The sequence below is a fragment of the Stegastes partitus genome, unplaced genomic scaffold (genome assembly GCF_000690725.1).
Source record: "Stegastes partitus isolate 25-593 unplaced genomic scaffold, Stegastes_partitus-1.0.2 Scaffold1284, whole genome shotgun sequence".
In the NCBI taxonomy this organism is placed as follows: Eukaryota; Metazoa; Chordata; class Actinopteri; family Pomacentridae; genus Stegastes; species Stegastes partitus.
Genome location: NW_007579015.1, coordinates 48530 through 68241, shown reverse-complemented (window position 1 = coordinate 68241; position 19712 = coordinate 48530). Strand labels below are relative to the sequence as shown.

General features: G+C 45.2%; 1 protein-coding gene across 1 annotated transcript in view; it reads left to right on the top strand.

The window, feature by feature from the left end:
• The window catches only part of LOC103369407 (cadherin-13-like), a gene marked incomplete at its 3' end in the record, with an annotated part of 164082 nt that overhangs the window by 97595 nt on the left and 46775 nt on the right, over nucleotides 1–19712 (top strand). The window contains exon 2 of the mRNA XM_008298117.1: nucleotides 3656–3776. Within this exon, the coding sequence (XP_008296339.1) occupies nucleotides 3656–3776 (121 nt within the window). The remainder of the gene's footprint in view (nucleotides 1–3655; nucleotides 3777–19712) is intronic.

Genomic DNA, 19712 nt, shown 5'->3' with positions numbered 1-19712 from the left:
GTGTGCCAGAGCTTGTTCATCATGCAGACAGATCTGGACGGACAGCCAAGACTCTGCCGTGTCCAAGTCGTGTAACTCGCATCATGGAACACACCAAGAGATATTTCATGTTGTCTCAAAGTTTGTTTCGTCGAGTGAAATCGTTCCATCGTTTGTAAGCAAAGGAAGCTGAACACAGATTACTTTACATGTCTGTTGACTTGTATTTAAGTAATTGTGATTTTCTAGCTTTAGCACTTTTAGCCCAACATTTCCTACGGTGTGTACTTCCTATAGTGATGATGGTAATGTTCTCTCATCTGATCCTTACTGCTGACAGGCAGCATCCAAATCTTATTTGTTGAAGCACCATTGGTGTCCAGTTTTCTCTCGCAGTTTAAAGATTTGTAGGTTATTTGCAGTCTGACTCACTGAATGTAGACTGCAGGTATAAGCTTGCCTTTGGCCATTTCGAACACCTTTCTCCTCGCCTAACATCTGCATGTTGCTGTTTTCATAATCCCCTTTACTAGAGGAATCAAAATAACAACCTCAGCTGAACATTTAACAGCAGATTTGGATCGTGCAGTAAGTCAGGCTTGCGATTTTATTTTTTAGTAAACTAGCCAGATGACGACAGTTCTCCCCTTTCAGCCAGCAAGTATTCGTCATCAGGGTGTTCAGGTATGGACCAAGTGAGACTCAAAAAGGCAGAAAACGTAAACAGGTGAGCAGTGGGGCGTCGCTATAACTCACCTGGTTGAGCTGGCGTCCCATGTGCAGGGCTACAGTCCCAATGCGGAGGTCATGGGTTCGAATCCCGCTCATGACCCTTTCCCACATGTCCTCCCCCCATTCTTCTCCCCTACTTTCCTGTCTCTCTCAGACTGAAACTATCCAATAAAGGCACAAAGGCCAAAAAAATAACTTAAAAAAAGACAAACAGGTGAGCAGCAGATGAATAAACCAAGAGTGGGTGGTGATCAGGGGGAAAAGTAAGTCTGTCGGCAAAGAAAGTAATCCTAAAACAACAAAAAGGAAAACACGAGGATCAGCAGGATGAGAGAGAGAGACAGGATTCAAAGAAATAAACCAGACAGAGATAAGGTGAAGCCGACAGGAGACCCAGCAGGTAAAGACGAGACTATATTTACACTCAGAACTAACTGGGAAGACAGGACACCGGGGACTAATGGGGAAAAAAGGCGATTTCAAAATAAAACAGGAAGTAGCTGAGAAAAGACATGAAACTTTCATGTAGACACAACCAGGGAGGCACTGAAAGGGAGGAACAAAGCAAGAAACCAGAACCTTTGCTTCGGTTCAACTCCGCCCGACGATGGGTTTAAAGAAATGCAAACACCTGTAGCAGAATGATAATGAGATGCATCCTGTGCTTCAGCATTTCCTGGTTATGCAGGACTCGGTTAATTGGCAACTCTAAGACTGCCCGAAGGGGTGAATGTAAATGGTTGTCTATGAGAAACTGGTAGCCTCTTTGGGATGTACCTCGCCGTTCGCTTCATGTGGGATTGCCTTAAATCTCCTGCAGCCCTCTGAGGAATCGTGTAAGCTAATGAACAAATATCTCAGATGGAGTGTGTAGAAAGGCAACATAAGGATGAGCAGGTAGACGTCACCGGCTGACACGAGGGACAGACGTCTGTTCACCATATGGATGGAATAGCAGCCGACTAAAACCAGCAGCAGTATCCTCCACTGTGTTGTGTATTTAGCAAATAAATATATATATGTTTTGCTAAATTATGTGTCCTTTTATGAAGATGCTATTGTATTTTACACGTTTCTTTCTTCGAGAGGGGAAAGAAAAACTCCTCCTGAGGCATTAAGTCGTCCATTTATCGCTTCCCCTCATTTCAGTCAGGATGCGGAAACAATCTGAGCTGGATCCGTTAACGACTGACGGACCTCTTCACCTCCTTTCTCTGCTTTTTCGGTGCATCGCTAATTGTTTCTCGGCACACAATGCTAACTCGACCTACATGCTCCGGGGAAGGTGGTGTTTTCAGAAAATAGTTTGTTGCCAAAATCATCAGTCTTCTGTTTTGGAGTGTCTGCAGCACATCTGCAGCACATGCAGATCTGTTCCGGTTGGGGTGAAAATGGTAGCTATGACTATTTAATACATACATACTTGGGGGGTTTCTTGACCTCTGCTCTCTGACAACATAAGTGAAGCTCCTCAGCATCGGCTCTCCTTCACATCATAACTTCAGCCAGGATGTCTGCCAGTATAACGGAGCTTTTGTTGGATCCTATTATCATCAGGACCGATGCAGCGCTGCTGCCTTTCAAGATAAGGTCACGTCTTCTTTGCTTTATTCAACAGACAGCGTTTCATACTGTACACTGTGGTTTAGAGGCACTGGCTGCCAACTCAGGAAGTCCAGTTTTGCAATAAGAACCCAACCTTAGGGTGGTTGTGCTGCAAGGACGAGGAAGTAACATCCAGTGGATAAAACCTCACAGAGCACAGCTGCTCTCCACAAATAGTTTCAGCTTCTGGATTATTAACCTATTAGTCAACCTGAACCTTCTGGATTGTGTTTAATTGTCTCCGCAGCGCCTGCAACAAACTCGATTAGCGCAGCCTGTTGCGTTTGTACGCGTGTGTTGTTGTAGTTGTACCGACGTGATCTTTTATGTTTAACAAGTGATTTACATGTATATTGTATTTTTCTTCAAACGGCGACACAGCATCGCTCTCCTTCTCTCTGCCTCCCGCCTTAACCGGGGTGAACTTTCCACCGCAGCGTTACAGCTCGCAAAACCTACGGCGTGCACCAGAGAAATGCATTATATTCTACATTATCTTGACAATTCACCTCAGTGGATGCGGCCATCTTTGCCATCTTTACCGATTCAACCTATCAGACCGAGGAGGAAGTCCATTAAACTTACACGACAGTAGCGAGAAATAATTCCTAAATGAGTTCTGGTTGTATTTCACTTATAAAATCAATTCTTATTATTCACAGCGACAGGCTAAAATCCAAAAGCAGGCCGCATTAGTAAACGGGTCAGCGCCGACGCTAACACATGGTGAAACGGACCAACGGCACAAACAGTGATCTGAGCGGAACAGCACATCTTTGACATCATGCATCGCATACAACCTGAAATATTATTTTTGCTCTGATGTGCATCTGTTCATACCTAAAGGATGTTTTTTTTCTTCCCCCACTATCTGAGAATCACACCGCTTTATAGCCTGTTTCCATGGGAACACCCACCCTATGAAGGAAGGATGTTTTGCAAGAGGGGTTAAAGTTAAATGTGTTTTTTTCTTCCCAGTGTTATTATTATTATTATTTTAACTGAATAAATGGGATTGGACGGTGAATAGTGAAGGAAAGCAGCGCAGCACACATTTTGGAGCGCTTATGTTTTAATTTCTAAATGACGTCTCGGCCTTCAAAACAAAACAAAACAAAAAAAAACTGTCAATGTCAAGTGTGACGATGTTATAAAGGAGTCAGTGGAGTGCTTTGCTGTATATCTGTTCCATCCGTCTCTCTAGGATTCCTACAGACGAGGCATCTAAAAGCGAAACCTATTTATTTGTCGTCCTATCTCCCCCTTGCCTCCGGTTTATCTGCACAGATGTGTGAATGCGTGTTGTTCTGACCGCCGTTGTGTTTTTCCCGTGCTGCAGGTTGCCCACGTGGGTGGCCAAGAGGATGGAGGCTATGAGGGCTGCGTGCCTGGCTTCCAGGTGAAGCACTACCAGGTGGCCTACAGCGGACCCTTCCAGAAAGGCCAGCCGCTCACACAAGGTCGGTGCAAATGTACACAACAAACATACGTGACTGAATCTAACTTTTTGTGCTTTGAAGTGTTTGTTTTTTTTTCTCGTTGCAATTATGCATGTGGCTGCACCGACACTCGCAGCCTGCTTGTCCACCTCCTGGAGGATTTGAACAGCTGCATATCGATGCGATCCCGGCGGAGCAGAGCCGGGCTCCCTCCAGGTCAAGGTGACGGTGTGGGAGCGTATGTGCAAATGGCCTGCGCTGGTATTCTCCCTCATTAGAATTCATGTGAATCCGTGTTACATGGAACTGGCTGCTGCTTTGCACCACAATGACAACAACAACAACAACAACAACAACATAATTTGTGTTTGCAAATGAATTATTCTGCTTGATTGGATGATATTTACAAAAGTCTTTTTAATTTTTTTTTCTTCCTATTTTTCATTCCTCCCCTGAAGACAGCTTCAGGCTTCTCAGCTAATTGTGTGTGTGTGTGTGTGTGTGTGTGTGTGTGTGTGTTTGCCTCACAACTGTTTTGCTGTTCAGTCCCAGTGTACCAGTTATCACGCTCCAGTCGACTTAACCTCCTGGAGAACTTTGTCCCCGGCAGCCTCTGAGTTTTTCCTCTGTATGCAGAAGCGCGTGTTTGATCTCAGCAGGTTTAGAATCAGAACATTTAGGCTTTAAGAGCGACGTCCCAGAGTTCAGCGAGGAGTCGTAGTCGCTCGGCTCGCTCTCCGGGCTGCTCATACGTCAGCCCTGTCGCCCTCATGTTGCTGCAGTGACCAGTCACATCCGCCACAGCCTCCTGCACTGCGAAACTCAGAGTCTAATCTCAGCTCCATATTGCTACCACAACTTATTGGTCCAGTTTGCTCCTCTGGGGCACTCCGGCAATGCCTATCTGCGCAGCTCCACTCCGTCTCCACAGAGATCAGCAATAATGTCTGCTGGGTAGCAGCTCGCTCCTCTGGGGCTGTGAGTTATGGCTGCTGCCACGTCTTTCCACAGAAATCGACAAAGTGCAGCTACCAGTAGTTTTTACTACAGCGCCGGTGAAGTTTTTACTAATTTATACGGCTAATAATTCATTCGCTTTTCCACTCAGTTGTTGTTTTATTTGTACAATATGATGAAACACAATGGAAATATGTAAATCCAAATGGGAATAATTTATAGTTTGTTAATGTAGTCTGTCATTTATTGTGCGACTTGTTTTCATTCCTCTCTCATTATTCAGACTCTCCTCTATTTATTTCATCATCCCAGTGTTCCTGAGTCACTGTCCTGCCGTTGTTCTCCACATTAGGAGGCTGGAATACAATTACCTGCTTCAGTGACATGCACGTAATGTGCTGCATCTCTATACCCAGGAGACGGCGGCTGGAGTGTCATGTGGTGCTTGTAGAGGTGTTCTCGTACAGAACAAACTTTCTTTGTGTGGCACTCCAGTGACAGACAGCGTTTCCAATTGAAAATACATACTTTCCTGCCCAGACAGCAAAATATGACAAATCTGAGAATTTCTACTTCAATCTTTTCTCTCTCTCTCTCTTCTTTTTCTGCTTTATTGTATTTGATTTGGTCAGTCAGTGAGGCATTTTGTCATCTGGAGGTTCAGTGATGCGTGTAGTAGGAGACAGAACTCAGTTCTGCTTTAGTGCTCTGCTCTGGGACAACAGAGTGGTTCCATTACCTTGAATATGCTCTTGTCAGCAGAAACACCTCTCGCCGTGGGGGGGCGGCTGCTCGCTGCTGCTTACAGACAGACGCTCGGGCTGCCAGTGGCCACACGCATACATGCAAATTCAATACGCACATAAAGACAAAAAAAAAAGAATCTAAGTGCATGCTTCTGTTCTCTCCTGTTTGGTTTTTTGATCTTTTCAAGTGCATCTAGAAGATTCAGAACACTTGCACAGCGTCTCAGCAGGTACCAAAGCTGAGCAGCTTGCAGGAAAAACAATGAGACCATGATGAAAATACGTGAAACATTGGAAACTACAAAGGAGACAAATAAGAGACATGATTTCAGCATTCAGCTCCCAACAAAGGGAGTGTGATTGGTGTCTGTCTCTGTGCTTAGAGACTTTTCTGTAACGCTCGGATTGAGCGACCAAAAAAATAAAAACTTAGATAAATGACAGCGATCAGAGCAGAATCCCAGGATGTTGACGGTGTGTCTCTTCCTGTCCACTGTGTGTCCACGTTTAGGGGTAAAGTGAAAGGGGGACGCCGTTTGTTAGCGCAAATGAATGAGCGCGTTCACCACCGTGCACCGGTTTCAAAGAGAGCACCGATGCTGGTCTGCCTTCCCACGATCCATTTTGGTTAAATTTGGACAAATTGTCTGCTGAGTGTGAGCCGGATCCACAAAGAGTGCCAGAGGCTGCAGCCAGGCCCAGTGACACATGCAGATTTATGTAAATTGTGCTCAGCCCTGTGCCACCTGCTGTAGACCTTCCTGTGTAATTACCAGTGGAGGGGCGGTCTGTTAGTGAGAGATACCTGTTGGCGCAGACCTGGGTTCAAGGACATCCATTTCAGCTAATGGCCATATCTGAGAAACAAATGCAAACACATACAGTGTGCTAGCAGTCGCTCTCTCTCTGTCTTACTTGCTCTTGCAGGTCTCTCTTTAGTTCTTACATTTGCTGTTCTCTCTATTTATTCCACCTTCCTTTTTTTCTCCTACTTCGCTGACCGATAAAAGTGAAAATAGAAACGAATCCGCAAATTGAAATGCCAAGATCACGTCTCTCTCTTTCTTGCCTCGTAGCCTCAGAAGATTTGTATAAATGTAAAAAAAATTACGACTGTAAATGCAGAACCCAGTGTCCGAACCTTTCGGTGTGTGTTTGAAGTGCGTGGCCTTCAGAGCTGACGGGTTCTATCTCCTGCCCTCCTGCATTATGCAACTTGATCGGCGTTATCAGTATTCACTACACTTGAGGCAGCCTTGAGGGAATCCGTTTATCCACTTCTAATTTGTCTTCTAAAGCTGTCAAAGCGTGTCACATGGAATCACTTTCAATCAAATATGTGAATTCACCCACCGCCATTCGAAGGATAAATCTGTGGATCTGCTTCGCCAGATTGAGTTAACCCCACGCTGCCGTCGGCCTGCGGCTCGATTTAAAAACCGTCCTGAACAAAGGATGAAATTAATTTCAAAACGTAAAAGGCTTAATAGAAAAGCCCGGAAATTGCTTTTTTTTTTAAACCAAAGAATTGAGTTTTTTCAGGTGTAAGAGACGTTTGACCCGACGGTGAGGAATGCCGTATTTGCTGAATAATGAATAAAGTAAAACGTGCGCTCCGGTTTATGAAGCGACTGTTCTCAATGAAACTGCTCCTTCTTTTCTGCAACCACTAGCGATGAGGAAATATCCTGCAGATGCACAAAGACCGCCGGCTTTAGATTCTTCATGCAGTTTCCAGAAAGAAGCTTTTTTTTTTTATTTTTCCAAACAGCAGCTCCACAGGTTTGAGTCATTAAGCTGTGACTGATGTTCACTGAAGGATAAATTAGCTTCTTAGTTCTGAAAAGTCACATTAGTCGTACTTTTTTTTTTCTAAGTTTGGACTTTCGACTGAGTTCTGGTTTGATGCAGAGCAACACAGCGATGAGGTGTATCGATTCTGAGGTGGTGTTATAGCTCACCGTAGTTTTGCGAGCGTGTTTGTTTCTGTCCTCTCACAAATGGCAGTAAAGTTGATGCAGTTGGCTGTCACCGACCCGGCAGGCTGTCAGGAATAATGGTACTTCACAGTAATGTTGTTACTGTGCAAAAAAAAAAAAACTGGACTTCTCCATGAACATTTTACAGCCCAGGGTATGCTTTTTGCAAGAGGACGTCGTAAAAAGACATTACATTCTGTTAATTTATGCCAACCTTAGGATGAAATACAGTTTGGATTTTATGGTGTACTGGGAAGCTATAGGGCATACCACGCTGACAGCTGATAAAATGTGGAGAAGGAATGAGGAAAGCCACCTTATCTGTTTCCTGCAGAGCAAGACCGTGGCTCTGCGAAGGGCTTCTGCAATCCTGCCCCCCAAATATGTGTGTGTGTGCTCTCCTAAAAACATGGCAGCCTTCAGCATTCTCTTACGCATCACTCGCATCCCTTAATTAAGCATTCCTTAAGACTTGACTTAAAAAAGATTACCTTGAGGAGATGGTCTCCATTCTTGGCATTGCTCGCAGTAAGCCTTCCACTTCATGTTCATCAGCAGTCTGCGAACGTGGAGCTCTCCTGGCTGGCACAAGGCCCTAGGCATATTAACTGCATTGAGCTCCAAAGATCTCTTGGCTGGCGCGATTCGTGTCTCTTGCCTGTATTCCCTCCGACTTTATCATTGAGGCAATTTAAAAGTACTTGAATTCTGATATAGCCTAGTGGTTTTAGATAAATTGGACAAATGGAGCAGCTCTCTCATCTGTTTTATTTTTCGCTGCGCTCCGGCTCGGCTCCGCTTTCTAAGTTGAGGTGATAAAGTTTGCTGCCCTTCCTGCTCAGAGACCACAGTATTGTCTGAGGGATTTGTCATGCCGCAAACAAAAGCACACACACACACACACGAGGCCTTATTTATTCCATCAACCAGTCCATCATGCTGCATATGAAAGATGCTTTTTGTGATTTATCTGCTGCTTTAAAGGTGGATTGCTTCCTGGGCTACGATTCATTCAAACCTATCTGTCCGTGCAGAGCGACGCTGTTCGCTTTTCCTTCTCCAGTCAGAAACGCATCGCTCAAAGCCGGCGCAGCCCTCCGAAACATTCGCAGCGTCACCGAGCGCCTCATTATGTCACCGCTGTAGCTTTAGATAAACAGCCATCAGGTCCTCCCCAGAAGGAGACAAATAGCAGGAGCATGAGGAGCGTAATTAGCAGTTAGCATCGCAAAAACATATTTTAATCATATGTTTGTGCTCCTCAGCAAAATGCCACCGTGTTTCCAAATGTTCTTGTGCTGCATGCATGACACAACACTTGACTGTCAAGGTAATAAAAGTTGGACTCAGGCTACAAACATTTCCCGTGACTTCAAGCAGCTGCGCCCCACATATTATTGCTCCACTTACTAATTTTGGCGATGCAACCTGCTCCCAGCCCCCACGCCACCGCGACCACCCCGAGCATCCGCCCACAGTAACACCCACTCTGTCACCCGGAGACCGCGGGTGCACGGATTGATGCCGCCGCTCGCTCCGCTCCGCGTGGCGGGGTGCGTATCCGGATCATGCCACTCTCGCGCCCGTAATGGCGTGGCATTAATCACCTTCCGTAGCCGGAGTCACCGGGACCTGCAGCTTCTTTTCCGTTGTATTTTTAATTTGACCATAAATCAAGGTGCGCTTTTGACAAATGACTGTAATTACAGGAAAGGCCATTACTAGCACGGGTGTGTACCAGTATGGGAACGTGTGGGTGGGTGTTTCTACATATGCTGTGTTTGTGAACGTGAGGATTGTATGTACAGTATGTGTGTGGGCTTGTTTTTTTTAAATTATTATTATTTCTACACACGTGGTTCTGCCTTCTTACCATCCCATCCACTGCCCCGTGGGTTTGGTATTAGTTGGTAACAGGTGATGCTGTGCGTAGAGAGTGAATCCATGTGAGTCCCTAGTGGACCTATCTAATCCAACCTCACAGTATATGGGTCAGCTTGTGACAGGAGGCGGCTGGTAGATGGTAGTTAGGACGGCTGAGGTAGAACGAGGAGGGAATAATGTGGTAAGAAGAGGAGAGTCAGGAGCTGGAGAAAGGATTGGAGATTGGAATTTAAAGCGTTAGTGGCAGCATTTAAAAAAAAAAAAAAAAAATTTTATGGCACATCACAAATCATCAGTGACAAACGGAAACTTCAGACTTCACTTTACTTCATGTTTGGGCTGTTAAATGGCTCTTTAATACATGATCTATAGTGATATCATCCAGCAGAAAGATATGATGATGATTCTATACATGCAGACTCTTTTACCAAACTGTGATGAACTCTGTTCCTCTGAGATGAAGATACCAAGTAATGTCATTGATGCTAGAAGTTACAGGCTAATGTTTATTATAGCTTTGGGGTTCAGAATCAGATTTACCTGCTGGCTGGTTGACTGTCCATGAAGGTGCCTGTTGACTCGTTGCCACTTTGGTTTTACCTTTGCAGGTAAATGTTGTCATTTAGAAAAATGTCTGCATCACGAAAAAGAAATCTGAGGCGGCGACAAAACAAGTGGTTGGTTTTAAAAACGCTAAACATTTCTTTTTTTAAATAATAATGATTTGGTAATCCAGTGTCTGTTGACATTTTCAGTGGTTTCACTCTAACAATGAGAATTAATTAGTTTGGGTTAATTACTATTGTAGAGTTAATTTTCAGAACTATCTCCACATAAAGTGGTTTGCATAATGAACTGTTTGGTTCCAAATTTGTCTTTTAGGTTGATGAGCATAACGACTGAAGCCTGCAGGGCTCCAGAGTAACTTGTTGGTTTCAGGTGTGCTGCACATCATTTAGGTTCACCTGAAACTTTTCACCTGGTCGAGGGAGGCGGCAGGCTGATGTGCAGACACGGTTCAGAGGGGAAGGGAGTGATCTGGGTTGTTTTCTTAAGCTTCAGCTTACAGACAGCTCACGTGCATCGCTACACGCTGCAATCTACAGATGTTCCCCAAATGGCTCCAATGAACGGGCGGCTCAGGTGGTACAGCGGGTTGTCCTCTAATCGCAAGGTCGGCAGTTCGATCCCTCGCCCCTCCACAGTCGAAGTGTCCTTGGGCAAGAACCTGAACCTGAAGTTGCTCCCAATGGCAGCAGCTTGCTCTGTCGCCACTGGTGTATGAATGTGATCTACTCTCAGATGTATGTCGCTTTGGATAAAAGCGTCTGCTAAATGAAATAGTAAATTGTGATGAATCAGGAGCTGCTGCTCGGTGGCGTGTCACAGAGAAGCCTCTAGTCTCCACTCTGTTCCTGCAGCAAACCCAGACAGGTGTTTAACTTGAAAAGACTGAAACAAGACCAAAGTGTTTATTTGCACTTGTCAGACTCGTACATCCAGAACGGTGGCACGCCGACGCCCCGGCCTCCTGCGCTGAAGATGTGATCTCTCCTGTTAACCTGCATCAACAAGCTGTGACCACCACACTGACTGATCCGGTTGATAAGCCGTGTGCTAGCCAACAGTTGCCTAATTGCACGTCCAGCAGATAAAGCAACATTAGCATTCATTCGACGCCGCGGTCCTGGTTCCCTAAAGGGCGGAAGTCCAATATTTAATCTCCCTTTTAGCTTTTTTAGCATTTTGATCTCCGCCGGCTCCTGAGGGAAATATGTCTGTCTCGCTGCTAAATTCCTCCCGTTGCTTACCGGCTAGTTGCTGACGTTCTCTGTGTGTCGCTTGATGAGGACAACGTACTGTTTTCTCACTGAAAATAGCTGCTGATGCGGCAACTGAAATGGATCAAGTAAACGGCGAACAATGCTGAGACGCTGGACGCTGAGGGGAACTGCAGTCAGATGATACTGAGTGGCAGCTTTCACTGGATCCACTGTTAAATCACACATATTGATGAACTCTGGTTCGTTATCGCCAGTGTCAGATAAAAAAAGGCAGTCAGAACTAGCGGGGCGCCACGTTTGAGCTGTGTGCAGTCTAACTCGGTGACTTTATTGATGCTAAAATGTGTTTTATTTCATCCACCGTACAGTATTAATTCTCACCGTGTGTGGCATTCACATGGATATCCCACCTTTCTGTCAGAACACCTGCTGCTGGCGGCGAACAGGCACCTTGGCCCGTCGGTAGATAAACTGGCACCGGCAGCGCTGAGCGGCAGCCTGTAGAGGCGGCAATCACAGGGCATCAGGGGCAAAGGAACAGCAGTGCCAAGACCCCATCTGCAATAATGGTTCAACTGGCAGCCGGCTGATATACTTCCCGTGTCTGTCCTCTTTCACTTCCCTCCTCCTGAAGAACATCACTCCGGCTTCCTTCCTACACTCAGATGTGTGTCAGATCCCTCTAACCTACTTTAAAAGGGGAAAGAAAAAAAATTAACATTTCTGATGCAAATCGCGGAACATCCTCCGCTCGGTCTGACAAACATCGTTCGCAGCGCTCCTGGAAGGAAAAATAAACTCCACATGTTTAATTCAATGCAGGCTGTTCACCGAGCGGCTGTTCATCAATTAGTAACATGATGTTTTTAATTGCAGCTTTGAGGGAATTTAGGGAGCAGGTTTTGGCAAGCAAATATAAACTATCAAGATTAGTATTAAAAAAACCAAAACAAAAAAAGCATCTTCAGACCAGACATCGGCTTGATTCTGAGAGGAAGCGGTGTCCTGAAATGATCAGAGACCGCAGTCAGCCGGAGCAGCTTCCCGCCAGCTGGGAACCTGCTTGAGAACAGCCTGTCGGTTTGTTGTCTGACGCACGAGCTTCTTTTAAATTCAGATTGTCCTACCGCAAGTGCTGCTTTTTGTATTTTTAATAGTGATGCGCTCGCTTCGTCTGTCTCAACTTGTGAGACGGGTGGGTGTGCGGAGGGATGAGAAAACGCTGGATTTAAAAAAACACGACGTTATCAGATGTTTGTCTTTAAACCTACACAGAACCGCGGCGGCGCCCTGAGCCGGCAGGTTCACGAACGAGTCCCGTCAACGCTTATGCAAACTAGAAACACGCCAGAAGCTGCCTTTGTGCCATTTAACTAAAAACTTCATTTTAAAGTTTGCCAGGATGCTACCGACACCGGCTTCCTCCTATTTCACTAATATTTAAGCTCCTCTTATACGTCCGTCACCGCTGCTCTTATTCTTCTCTCAAACAGCAGCAGTTCTGCCAAATTCGGCTATTTCCATAAGATGATGAATTCATCGACATCGACCAGCCATTTTTAGTGTTTAGTCTTTTTTTTTTCCATTTTCTGGCAGCGTTTTGCTTCATCCATTGTGTGCCTCGCTGATAGACAGCTCTGCACTTAGGCAGTCTAACTGGCATTGATTCCTTAAGTGTTTGCACAATTTAAGAGTCCACCATATTTCACATTTCTCCTTTATGAGATATTTCGCACACAATTCAGTTTCTAAAGTTAAAGGAGAGAGAGAAGAAAAAGAAAAGCCACAATAGCCGCTGGTGCTTCAGATGTTGTTCCTGTTAAATGATGAGTCCTTCACTAGACTCTGCTCTTCATCTCCTTCTCAAAGAAAACACGCCACCACGTTAAAAACATGGTACCAGTCAAGGAGCAAATGAGACAGCAGGTTTAATTCACTTCTTGAAGTTGATGAAGCAGAAAAAAAATTGGAAAGTGAGCGACTTTGACAAACACAACAGGTCTTCGGGTGTGTTTTCGATGTGCAGCGGTTAGCGCCTCCCAAAAGGAGAACCGGTGAACTGGTGCCGGGGTCGCCGCCGTCGAAGACTCGCTGATGCGTTCAGGGAGCGAGAGAGGCATGTGTGGCACGATCCCTCAGAAGAACTAGTGTAGCAGAAAGAGCTGAAAACCCATGATTGAAAGATGGTCGAAGTGGTCAGAGAGGTCATTCTGACTCCTGCTCACGACCAGAAGTCTTTTCAATGTGCTCAGAAAAGGTCCAGAGAGCCGTGGAGGAGGGCGGCTCGGTCTGATGAGTCGAGTGCTTCGTCTATGTGGAGACGAGGTGGGCGCGTTACAGCAGCGCTTCTCAAACTTTTTGAGCCACGACCCCCAAAGATAAGTTTGTGTCTGAATTTTTAATACGGCATGAGTCAAAACTTTGTTGTTCGTGCATTAATGCGTTAAAAAAATAATGTGTTCATTCCACAGATTCATCTCTTTACATTAACAGGTTAATTTTCTTTTAAACAAATGAATGAATTAAAGTTATTTCAAACAAATGAAAGGGAAAAAAACCCCATAAAAACAAAAGAAAATAACTTTAAAAAGAGCAAAAAAGAATTATAATATGGCAAAATCAAACCATAATATCAACAAGTTTGAAAAAGGAGTGGGAGGAAGTATACAGTTGTAATTTTGACAGCCCTAATACACATTTATTTGATAAATGTAGGCTTCAATTTTATTTATTTTTATTTTTTATACAATGATCTGGCGACCCTGTGAAAAAATCTTAGGACCTCCATGGGGGTCCCAACCCCCAGTTTGAGAACCACTGCATTATAGGAACAAGGAAGTTTAATTTTGTGGCAGATCGATTTATGTCCACCAAGAATGTCTTACGCTGCATTTACTCAGCATGCAGCTTCTCCTCCTTTAGTTCCTTTAAATTCGACTTTCTTCATTTTTTTTATAAACACATATAGTTTTGACCACACTGGCATCGTTCGGTGCTTCTTTCTGGTATTAGGACGCCGTTCTGTTGCATAAACATGAGGACGTGGCCATTTCCATGTCTGGTCTGCCTTTGGAGGGAAATGACTTCAGTGCTGCTCACTTGGAAACGTTAATTTAACTCTAGCTTTGTCCTGGTTAAGTTAAACTTCACTGATGCCGTTTTAGTCGCTGCTTCCCGGTGAGGCGCTGTGAGGAACCCTGCTGATCAAACATGGTGCCATTTCTATAAGCGCCGCCACAGAAGGTTTTATGATTCAGTTAAATGAAAGATTTTCTGTCCTTGACTTGGAAGTGGCTGAAGGCTCCGAGTTTCACACTGAGATCCTATTTTTGAGGCACATAAAAAAGGAAACGCAGAGAGAGAGAAGTTTACAAAAAGGTGCCTGGTTGAAATCGAACTCGTGATGTGTGTCGTCACGTTTTAGCGACTGAACGTCCCTAAAACAAGATGCAAACTATGACTGTAGCTGTCCACAGTCTGCTATAGGTGATGAATCTGTGTTTACGTGTGACTTTGCAATTATAAAACTGTTGCGTGTGCTCGTCGTGTTTGCCTGCGTTGTCTTTAAACGCGGTTTCTGTCGGCAGCAGCTGCAGAGGACGACCATCAAACGAGCCACATGCTTCTCTGCCTGTCGTCGTCGTCGCAAACACACCATCCACATGAGTGCCTCATTATTTCATAACCCCCTCTCCACGCGCCGCTCCTGCACTTTATTTCTACGCCTTCGTCTAATTACGAGGAGAAAAAGTTCCAAAGACACAGGCGGCTGTTTGGTGTTATTTTGGAATACCTGTTCCTTCACGATAAGGCCGCAAACATTTGCACCCCACCGACGTGAACGTCACAAAGAGAATACAGGCGTCAGTCAGAGCCGGAGCTGCTGTCTAGTCGGCTTCTCACGCTTCATCTCTGGGTCAAAAATAAAACAAACTGCTTAGTAACCCCACTCAGGAGATGTGAAGTTAGACCGTCCTCCATTCTTTGCAAAATGGTGTCGCTCACTCGGAATAAATCACCGCGTTTCCCATCTTTCATAGAGGCTGATCGATGCTGCGTTGTCCAGCGCTGATACAGATTTTTGTGAAAAATCCTGGTATCGACACTTGAGCCGTTCTTTATATGTTAGAGTTTAAAAGGCGGCTAACCTGCTGTAAAGGCACCTCTGGACTCGGCACCAGCTCTGCTACATGTGCTGCAGACGATCCCGAGAGTCGGTTTTTGCAAAGTTTTGCTTCAAAAGTCTTTTTTATTATTATATTGCAGATGTTTTATATTAACCGTTAGCATGGTTCACGACTTATTAAAGACAATTTCTCTCCAGTTAAAGTATACATCTGGTGTTGAGGTCAACGTCTCATTTTCTTGAGTTTATAGTTTTTGTTTATCCTCAGCTGTGTTTGTGCTTCATGATCTGATATATTAGAAGAAATAAAACAACAAATAATCTCCAGATCTCACCTCTTCCAGCTCCCTTCCTGCCTCTCCTTCCTCCTCTGAGCAGAAGCCAAATTACATTATTTCCAGCAAAATATGTTGTTTGCTGTGAAGGTAGAAGGACACTCAGAGATGCATCTTCTGCCAAGGCCAACGCCTCTGTCTCGCACTTTTTAAAGGAAAAGTGGCCCAGGTGTGCACCGGAATGTATTAGCTTCCTTCCTGAGCCCGTGCTCCACCTCTCCGCTAAGTTTTTTAAGATTCGCCTCGGAGGTTTTTCTGCAACGCGGCGGATGATCACGTCCAGCACCTCGGCCTCGCTCCTCGCTTTGGCAGAGGAAAGAGCTAAATAATGTTCAACATCCAGTCAAATAAAACACGCCTGGAACTGTTTGTGCTTTCCAGAGTGAAGATTAAGGGTTCTCCCCGATGGTTTCACTTTGTTTGTTTTCATTTGTAAGATATTCCTTTCAATAAGCATAAAATATTATTTGCCCCGCTGAGAGGTCTAAACGCAGGCATAACAAAAACCACAAAACAACATCATCTTAAAACACGGCGCTGCTGTAACGTAGACGGGCCCGATCCAGATGAACGGTTCTGTCGCTCACATCCTTAAAACCCTTGACGGTGCAACAACAGAGGCCCTTTACCTTCACCCAGCCTGTGCACTGGCTGAGGAGATAATGACGGCTGCTGTCATACGAGTGACAGAATTACTTTCAGAATTATCGTCACAACTTTTGTTCTCGCCCATATGCTGCTGCCTTATCTCCGGCTCTTGGCCCGGAGCCCGGCGTGGCTTCTCTTGAGTGGCCAGGGAAAGTGCTGAGTAACTTGGCCGGAGCCTCGGGGGCTCAACCTGGGTGTTACTGGCTTCCTGAAAGCCTATCGATCTGCCTGAACGCTTGAATGCTTTGCTGGGTGCCTGCGCGTCGCTGGGTGTCGACTTGTGTGTGCAGTCGCGCTCGCTTATGGATTTTTTTTGTGTGCGCGAGACTGTATGTGTGCTCGTGTGCGTTTTTGAATTCCTGCATGTAAGTCGGCAGCTCAGGGCTGTTTGATTGAAAGCTCTGGGTGTTAGTGCAGTTGGCAGGAAGTCTTCTGCCTTTTTTTTTTTTTTTTCCCTTATTTTTTTCCCTCTTGGCTGTTAAATGGGTTGGCAAATATCCCCCCTCTTCCTCCTCCTCCTCTGCCGTGGCCAGATAGCTCCTTAAAAAACAGCCGTGAACTTATTTGCTCATGTTACAGGTACGACGCACAGGAAGCTGTGCATCATGGGAGAGGCATGAAGCCGCGGCAAATATATACATGATCACGTGTTTAATCTCGCAGCCATCTGGCGTCTGATCCCGTCCTGTGCATTCATGTTACAGACACTCCATCAGCGCCGATGATGAATGGAGCACAGCTTTGACTGAGGTTCTGCATCCAAACTCCTAATCGGACCGGGTACCCGGTTCCAAAGTCCACCATAAAGCATCCATTATACTCATTTCAGAGTCATGGGTGGATGTGCGAAGCCTTTCGAGCCTGGAACTGCAAATAGAACGTACGTCCTGCCAAAGGGTGATGATGGCTGAAATAAGACCAACACAAACTGTGCCGGCACTTTAAGTAACAGCCAGCAGAAGGAACGACAAAGGATCAACCAACCGAGTTTTGCACATTAACAACAGAAGAATTTGGCATTTTATTGTCATTTACCTCACAGGTCCGTATTATCGGATGTTTACCGTGTGCAGAAAACTCCACACGTTTCGCTATAATGTCCACTGAGGAATGTGGAAATATCATAGAAGAGAATAAACAGAAAACCTGTGCTTGGGGTAAAAAAAAAAAATCCAAAACGGATCACACGCTTTGGTCGAATTAAGGCTTTCATGCACGCTGCAGTTATTAAAGCCCAAGGCAGGTCTGTTTGGTGTCACATCCGTCCATATTATCCATAAGAACGTGCTGGATTTAATTCCCGCCGCCCCAGGCGCTGAACCTTTGCATAGTTAAATAACACGGTTGCTCAGCAATAACAGTAATTACGGTAATGTTTATTTATTTAGCACTTAACACACGTGTGTGTGTGCGAGTTCAGGAACTACTGGATGAAAAAAAAAGCTTTGGGAGTCTGGAGCGAGGCTATACGTCGAACTGTGTGTGATGTTTATTTCACACTTTTTGAATCTAGCAAACGTTACATCCACGAGAATTAACTTTTTCAACGAGTGTGGGAAAAGTAAATCCATGATGAGGAGTTGGAGTCGCCCCCTCCTTCAGCAGAAACAGCTCGTTGGCACTTTGCATAATTGTCCACCAGTCTCTGACATCCGCTTGCAGAAATTCTGACCACTCGCGCATGAAAAAAAAATTCCTTCAGTGGCGAGACGTGCGGAGTTTGTCTTGCATGTGCTGCCCGTTTCCAATCCTGCGCTCAGCGGGGGGGATTTGAAATGAGATTCGTTTTGACGAGGGCATTCCATAACCCTCGATTTCTTCTTTTTAAGCCACTCCTTGGCGGGTTTGCCACTGTGCTTTGGATCATTATCCCGTTGAAAGGCCCACTTACAGTTCAACTTTTGGACAGATGGCCTCACATTAACTTCAAGCACTCTTTTATGCAAGATGATGCCGAATGGCTGCAAGCTGCCCAGTCCCCGAGGCGGCAGCGAAGCAACTCCAAATCAACACATTTCCACCACCAGGCTTCACAGTTGGTGTGAGGTTGTTCTCATGAAAAGCTGTTTTTGGTTCGAGCCAAACATGTTGCTTAATGTGGCCAAACAACTCTATTTTTGATTCGTCCGTCCAGGGCGGCTTTAGTGTTCTTTCAAGGCTTTTTTTCTTTTTTCTAGCAGGTCAGATGAGTGTAAACTCTTCTTGATTGGAGACTTGTGCACTCTGAGTCACCTGCAGATCCTTTGATAGAGTTTTGGGGGTTTTCTTTTGCACTAAACAGTCTGCTGTTGGGCTGAAATGACTGGAGTTCTGGAGAAATGGTTTAAAATCATCCCCACTTTGTTACCGTAAATATTTTGGGAATCTTTTTACTCTTCTTGCCAGTTCTAATCATTAATTTTGAACCTGATTCTAATTTTATGAATTACAAAATGTGATAAATCTACTATTTACTGTTTCCATGTGACTGTTCTGTTTTTTTTTACTCACTCAAACAGTGAAGATCACGACAAAATGTCAATTTTCCGTGTCATTTGTGTGAATAAATCACTCTTATCTGCCGGCGCTGTTCCACAGAGGATCAGATGTTTGCTTGTTTAGATACGCCGGGAAAGCAAATTTCCATGGGACGTACTTCCTTCTTCTCGACTGTTCCTGCGAGAGTGCTCTGAATGATTTATTCATTTTGCCATTCCGGTTCTTCCCGTCAGAACATTATGAAATGTTGGTAAATCCCTCAAGCGAAGGCTGCGGCGCTGTAGACACGAGGAAAGAGTTCATAAAAGACTCCAGAAGTCCACAAGGCAGCCCTGGAGCTCGTATGCAGCGGGATCGGCCCTGAGCGCCCCTGGATCCACGGCGGGGCTGTTGGGGGGCAGTGGAGCTGTGGCGTTGCTTCATTTATTGGCATGACTAAAGTGTGTAGCTGCAAACCCCAACAAAGGTGGATGAGCAGCGTGTGGTGGGAGAACAAACCAAATATAATATTTATCGCTGTGATATCAGGCGTTTCCACATGTGCTGCCGTTTCTCTGCTGTTGTGCAATTACGCCGCCAAAATGCTAGTTAGGCTTCTTTGCTGTTGTATTGAGTTTCTTTGTGTACTCCAAACAATGGCGACTGAAACGGAGCGCATCGCGTCGGAGCGGGAGCTAATAAATGCTCGACAGCGGTTACTTTTAGCCAGATTACTGTCGTACGCGGAGACGAGAGGAGGATGTCAGGATTGATCGAGTCGCTGCACGAGTCGGGGGCGTTATGAAAACAAGAACGTTTCATACAATAGCAGATTGGTGGCTTTTGTGTTCGCATTATGTGCAAGTCAGGCGATTACATGTCGCGTTTTGTTTCTTGCAATCATTATTTGCCCAAATCGATAAGCGGCATTTACATGGTGTATTGATCCGGCAGATTAAACACAGCTGTTGAAATCTGCGGTTGTGTTTCTGGGGCGGTGCAGCGGAGGGTACACAACACAATACATCCATCCATCATCTA